General features: G+C 33.9%; 1 protein-coding gene across 1 annotated transcript; it reads left to right on the plus strand.

The window, feature by feature from the left end:
- The first annotated feature begins 529 nt into the window (after nucleotides 1–529).
- LOC111713747 (uncharacterized) lies at nucleotides 530–6,974 on the plus strand. The gene is made up of 7 exons (XM_023488689.1): nucleotides 530–824; nucleotides 1,762–2,200; nucleotides 3,721–4,274; nucleotides 4,377–4,500; nucleotides 4,836–4,960; nucleotides 5,821–5,978; nucleotides 6,596–6,974. Exons 1-7 carry the CDS (start codon nucleotides 606–608, stop codon nucleotides 6,918–6,920), a joined length of 1,944 nt encoding a protein of 647 aa, XP_023344457.1. The 5' UTR covers nucleotides 530–605; the 3' UTR covers nucleotides 6,921–6,974.
- Nucleotides 6,975–7,129: the final 155 nt, after the last annotated feature.

The raw sequence follows: 7,129 nt of genomic DNA on the forward strand, positions 1-7,129 counted from the left end.
GATACAAGTATATTAGGTTGGATACAAGTATATTGGGTTGGATACAAGTATATTGGGTTGGATAAGTATATGGGGTTGGATACAAGTATATTGGGTTGGAGAGCAATTATATTTGGTTGGATACAAGTATATTGGGTTGGATACAAGTATATTGGGTTGGATACAAGTATACAGTGTGGGATACAAGGTTTGGTTCAAGTATGTCTGGGAACCAAGGTCGGGAAGTAATCTGAGAGAAACCCAATCTCACTTTCACGTGGTGTGAGAAAGTCCACATTTAACTTTCAAGGTCGAGTTCGAAAATCTGGATTAAAAACAAATATGATAACTTTTGTATTAACGTTTGCTAGAAAATATATACTTTTTTGTCAAATCTCTACGTCTCGTTCATTGTCAAAAAGTATTTTTGCATCTGAAAAACTTGAGATCTAACATCATTCCAACAAGGGGGGGGGGGGTTATCATAGACATTAAACCTGTTAAAGAAAAAGCTACATATTTTATTTAAAACATTTACAAACTTAATCTGTAGTAGGCGTGGGTGGTTTTAAAATTTCTCTTTGACGCACCTACGCATACCAATATATATGCGTACGAGCAGTTGAATGAAAGATACCCGGATACTAGGTTGTGTTGAAATTCAAGCGTCAAAGAAATGTTTTAAAATGGGAAGAAAATCCGTGAAAATATTTTTGGTTTCATGTTTAGTGATTAACAGTTATCAGTTCAGAGCACACCGGCTGATTATAGAGTCAAATACTAATGAAGGAGCTGATTCAGCTGATAAAACAGAATTTAATCCGATTTTCAGGCCTAATGTGAAGGTATGTATTTTGGCATATTTTGTGTAAAACAGAGAATAAATTTAGTGACTACAATACAATTAAAGATATATGAGAATTATCTTAACAGTGACATCTTCAATTTTTGCATTTAAAATGCTGGGATTTCCTAAATGTGGCCAACTTTCTTTTTTACCTTTTATATTCTTGAATAAACGTAGAGATAGTTAGAATAAATTTGTTAAACCATCATGTTCTTCATGTTCTCAAAAATCAACTTTCATCAGCTCCCCCCGCATATTTTAAGAACCAAACTCCCATAAATCCCCAGAACCAAACTCCCATAATCCACAGAAGTAAACTCCCATAAATCTCCAGAAGTAAACTCCCAGAAATCCCCAGAATAAAACTCCTATAAATCCACAGAATTAAACTCCCATAAATCTCCAAAAGAAAACTCCTATAAATCCCAAGAAGTAAACTCCCATAAATCCCAAGAAGTAAACTCCCATAAATCCCCAGAAGTAAACTCCCATAAATACCCAGAAGTAAACTCCCATAAATCCCCAGAAGTAAACTCCCATAAATCCCCAGAAGTAAACTCCCATAAATCCACAGAAGAAAACTCCCATAAATCCACAGAAGAAAACCCTTCAAATATAAGTTCATTATGTAAAAACAATTCTTTTATAGAATCAAACTTTAACAGAATACAGTTTTGAAATGTTATCGAGCTATATTAAGAGTTTTAAAAACTAACAAAATCGATTAACATGCCATAAAATTAATAAATTGATAGCATTTGTTAAATGATGAAAATTCTCTCATTTTTCTCCCATATTTACAGAAAACTGCAACAGAAATTAATCAAAAAAGATTACTTAAATTTGGTGCTCAGTAGTCAGTATAGCTTTTAAGAGTACCATTGGCAATCGAACATAAAACTTTATAAATTGAAGGTGAATAATGTTTATTTTAGGCTGTCTGGGCAGACGAAATAAAAACCGAAGAATTACCGTCCAGTTGGAAATCCACAGAGAAAAACAGAAAATCCGCGAAAATAAATAATCCAACTGTACACAGTTTAGAAGCGTATACAGGAGTTTTTGACGAAGATTCAGTATCAGGATATGTTTACGATGCCCCTTTTCAGATCTATAGTCCGGAAAATTCCACAGTTCAAACCTTACAGAATAGGATAGCACATAACAAGGGAAATTTGGAACAAGCTTATAACAGAAATCAAGCTCAAAACAGAGATCAATCTCAATTCAAAATCAATGAAGGAGAAAATACAAGAGATCAGGCACAAATCAGAGAAGAAACTCAAAACAATGATCTACCGGATAAGAAGAAAGAGAAGAAAGTAGAAGATAATGAAATATTGAGTAGACAAGATATGGTGGAGACCAGGCAAGGTATGATTAAAAAGTTCTCTAAGAAGTTGGTATAAAATAGATGGGGTGGGGGAAATATAAAGCTAAGAATATAACAACAAGAAGTATCGCGGACAAAAATGAAATCATGTTTTGACAAAAAAGTTAACTAACCAAAAATATAACAATTTTATAACCAAAATACAACCACTTTGTAAAAAAAAATAATATTCTTATCAATAACATATTATTTTTATTATGCTTTATGAGAAAAATTTTAATCAAATGGATTTTTGAACGTGACATTTTTGGTGGTTATATTTTTACAGTTTCATTTTCTCCGCCCATCGTAAAATATATAATTAAAGAAATTCTACTGTTTTACTTAGAGTGGAATTTGTAATTAAGCCTTTAAAAGCATTTCCAATCATGAATAATGATAAACGAATACTTAATTTATCAATCTATTTACATATATTATTTATAAATCACAATAAAAAATGAATGCATACCAATCTATTTACATAGGCTAAAAGTCATAATTTCAAGAGACCCTCCCATGACTTACAACTTGACTGATCATCAAGGCTAGAGAACTCTGTGTGTTTATCTCTCAAAAAGTGTTCGAATTGCCGTAAAACGGAAGTGTACGTTCGCTTACAAGTATACCTAGAAAATAACGAATATTCTATTTCCAACGCAGTTCTAAAAACTATAATTTAAATATTTTTATTTTCTGCGACTATTGATAGTAAATTCCAATATTCTCTAAATATACAACAGGTTCATCAACGTTTAATAAATACAAGATTTTTGTTGATTTATAATGATCCGTCCAACATCCTTCCCATGGCTCTAATCATTGCATGAACCGAAACAAGGATTTACAAGTATAGTGTAATTGTACCATACATGCATTCACTTGTTAAAAAGATCCGTTGTGAATATGAAATGCCTACAAAGGAATTGAGTCTTTGTAACAAACTCTGATTTTCTAATACCTATATTTTTTCCGCCTATATGGAGTTGGATACATGTAGATTGNGATGCATTGCAGGGGACAGATCTAAAAAGAAAATCGTCAAAAATGTTGCAACTAAAAATTTTGAATAAAATTACTATTCTAAATCTATATAATAAAGCTCTTTGCTTCGCTCATATACATTCGTTTATATGTTAGCTATAGCTGAACCGAATGGGCTGACATTTTTTTAAGAGACCTTTGAGTACCCAGGGGTAACATAAACTAAAAAATATCAAAAAAAAAATTTCTTCAAAAATCTTATTTTTTTTTTTAAAAACCGAAATATTTTTTCCACGGGCAACTTGAGCTTATCGTTTTTCAATTAGTATTTTTCACGATAAACACGAAATGTTTTTAAATTTTAGTAAAAGGATAATTTTATCTTTATTCTAATAGTATTTTTTAATAATGTCCCTGTGTGCTTTAGGAAATGTAGAATTTTCAATGATTTAATCCTCAACTCTTGTTTTTAATAACCATGTTTATGAAAATTGTGTTGGTTTTGTAAATCACTTTTTTTAATAATTAATGTTTTCAGACTCAGTCGACCAACCATCAATTTTAAAGTCCAAGAACCGACAACTGGAAATTATCGCGTTTCCAGTTGGAATTGCGATTGGTTCTGTTGGGGCTCTACTTTGGCCAACCTTGTTTCCGGCAACAACAACCACAACGACAACAGTGGCTCCAATTGTGGCATTGGCGGAAACAGGAACATCGGGATCATCGGGTACATCGGGAACGTCAGGATCATCAGGTACATCGGGATCATCAGGGTCATCTGGAACTATTACTGACACTGATGGAGCCATAGTCATAACTGGTGATACCACAACCGAAGCAGCTAAACCAACTCCAGCGCCACAGAGAGACTTCTTGGAAGATTTCCCTGACTGCGGAGAGAAAGGGAGTGCGTCAAGGGTTGTTGGAGGGACCGAGATAACTGAAAATGAATATCCCTGGCTCTGCTCCTTGAAGTATAAGGGTTTTCATATTTGTGGAATAACTTTACTCTCCGGACCTCCTCATGATACAATTCTAGTCGGGGCAGCTCACTGCTTCTCTGTAGGAGACACATTCTCAAACTATAAGGTAATAATAATAATAATAATGATAATGATGGCTATGGCGATGATGATGGTACTTATTATGAGAATAATTCTATAAAGAATAAGAAATGAATTGTTGAACTAGGGTCAAAGAGTGCAAGTGAAGGGCATACCTGATGTAGCTAGACATGCATCTGTAACTGTCACCAACTGTGAAGACGCGGATAATTTTGAATATCCTAAAGGATTAATCTGTGCTTCGGAACCAGGTTAAATATATTCTTTTTCATTCATCTATAATTTTTCATCTCCGAGGATAACTATAAAGAGTCTGTAGACGTAATTTTCATGGACCCACCAATCATGGATATCCATGATTAAGATTTTGAAAAATTTAATAATTTTCAAGTCTGAAGAACGACGTTATCTTCCACATTATTGATCAGATAAAGGTTTCAAGGGTACCGTTGTGAATCATATATGTGCCCCCTTTAAATACCATTGATAACCCCCCTCACCTTACTATACTCCCATTGATAATCCCCCTCACCTTACCATTTACTTTCAATGGCCATTGATAACCACTAAATGTTCCTGTGTATAGGAAAGGATTCTTGCCAAGGGGACAGCGGAGGACCTCTGGTTGGAACAGCGCATAAATATTCTGATGCAAATACTAAACGATATTCTTGGATAGGAATAGTTAGCTTCGGAGTTGGTTGCGCGGAGGTTAGATTTCAACCATTTTAAATATACAGGTTTACCCATAATATAGGAGACTTTATTGGAGACAAATGGGCGCAATGTTTTTAATCCTTTTTTAAAGTTCATTGTTCCTACACATCCGTAAAATCGTTTCTGTCATTACCAAATTATTTGAGTTGTTATTTAAGACTTTATTTATGGCAATGGACCAAGTTTAACCCCTAAATCGCTAGGTTTTAAGAGCTTTCAAGTAGTCATTAAAGTCTCATGTTTTAATGTTTTGTGGGTAACCCTTATGATATTATTTATAAATATAACATTTTATTGTTTTGTTTAATCCAGCTCAGTGCATCAAAAGCATATTTTGTTTGAAATTTTTAAATGACTTTTTCTTTTGCCTTTGTTCTTACATCTTCAGCTTCCGTTTCTTCCAAAGCATTTGTTTTACCTAAAATTTACTGAAATAAATGGCATATGTAGAAACTAACCCTAACAGATAGAATTATTGAATACATACCTGATAAACTGAGATATAGACAACTCGAACTTTAGTAATCAAATTTTCGGCCAGTCTTGACTTTAAAGTGTTGCAACACAATAGCCTTTGTGCTTACCTTTCAAACTCACTTATACTTTTTTGTAGGCGAAGACATATACATTTAACGCACTTGACCCAATGCTTAAATTGTCAAAACACTGCTCGATTTTTGTGGGAGAGTGTGCACAACTGGGTTTGCAGTGAATAGCAAACGACAATAACATTTCCGCTTGTATTATGGTGTCAAGATACCGTGTGTGAATCGAATATGCTCCCTTTACTTTCTGCTGTAACATTACAGAGAAGTTTTGATGATTTTTATGTTATTTTTCTGATTTAAATTCAGGTTGGGTATCCTGGAGCCTACACGAGAACATCTTGCTTCCTCGGCTTTGTGGCCGAAAAGTTTAATCTAAAATCAGATTTTTCGGCGGCCGGCGGGAACCCCAGCTGGTCAACTGATTGTCCTGAAGGCGCGAGCAGCAGACAATCCGCCAGACATAAGTAAGAATCAGTTTAGTTTTATAGACATAGGTTCTTCCTGGAAAATGGCGAAAATTTAAAATCTTAATATTTTAGTCCGAAACATATCGAATCAAATGAATTTTGGAAGTTTATGAGGAAAAAGATAAAAACGCAGTTAAAAACTGTCAATTAAATAGACTTTTATCAATTGCATAGCATTATGCAACTTTTAGTCCATGACAGGAAGTGTCAGTTCTAATTTAACAGAATTAATTAAAATCTTGAATTTGTGGATTACTGAAAGTTCACTTAATGATTGCTCCCCCCTCAGGAGTTCTTGTATGCGCCCCTGAGTTCAATATATGCCAGATGCCTCAAATACAGAAATAAACTTATGTATTATGACCTAAAACTATTAGTCTCGGAATTTCCAAAATGTGGTCTACAATTTTTGCACCTTAAAAGTTGACAGAGATATTGAGAGGTATGTCCAGAAATTATTTTAAAAAGACATTTCCGTTAATTTTTAAGATAAAAGTAAGACGACCAGAATTTGGACATCTCGTAAACGTAACCCTGATGCGTTTTAGCGTTGGTACCCGCTAATTAAAGAAAAAGGCCTTTTTATTCGTTTCTCAATCTTATTTTATTATTAGAAGCTGGTATAGAGGGAATGGGAGACCTCGAAGCTCTGTTAGAAAAGGATCTCGGAAAGACACTATAAACCCCGTCTCTGAAGAGAAGACCGAACCTAAACCTACAGTATCCAGTAATAACACGGATTCAACTACCGAGAAATCTCCTCAATACTTCCCAAAGGAAAACCTTGTTACTATTCAAGATTTTGAACCAGAGAAGAAAGAGGAGCAAACAAAAGACGAAACTAAAGCAAAACAGACGAAAAAACAGAAGATAAGTAAACGGAAACAGAAGAATAAACGAAAAAACCAAAACAAAATGAAAATAATCCATGTAAATTAGCCATTTTCTTGTCCTACAATCCTGGTGATAGAAATAAAAGTATTAGGTATTAAATGTATATTTACTAAGAATGAAACCCTGTTGTTTTATAAACAAGAGACACAAAAGTTACTAAGTATGTACGAGGGTTTGAAATTGCAATATCACGAGGACAAACCACCGTCCCCATCCCACATGAACTTATTAAATTGGTATTCTTAACGTTTAGA

Source organism: Eurytemora carolleeae, unplaced genomic scaffold (assembly GCF_000591075.1).
Source record: "Eurytemora carolleeae unplaced genomic scaffold, Eaff_2.0 scaffold1475, whole genome shotgun sequence".
Taxonomy (NCBI): domain Eukaryota; kingdom Metazoa; phylum Arthropoda; class Copepoda; order Calanoida; family Temoridae; genus Eurytemora; species Eurytemora carolleeae.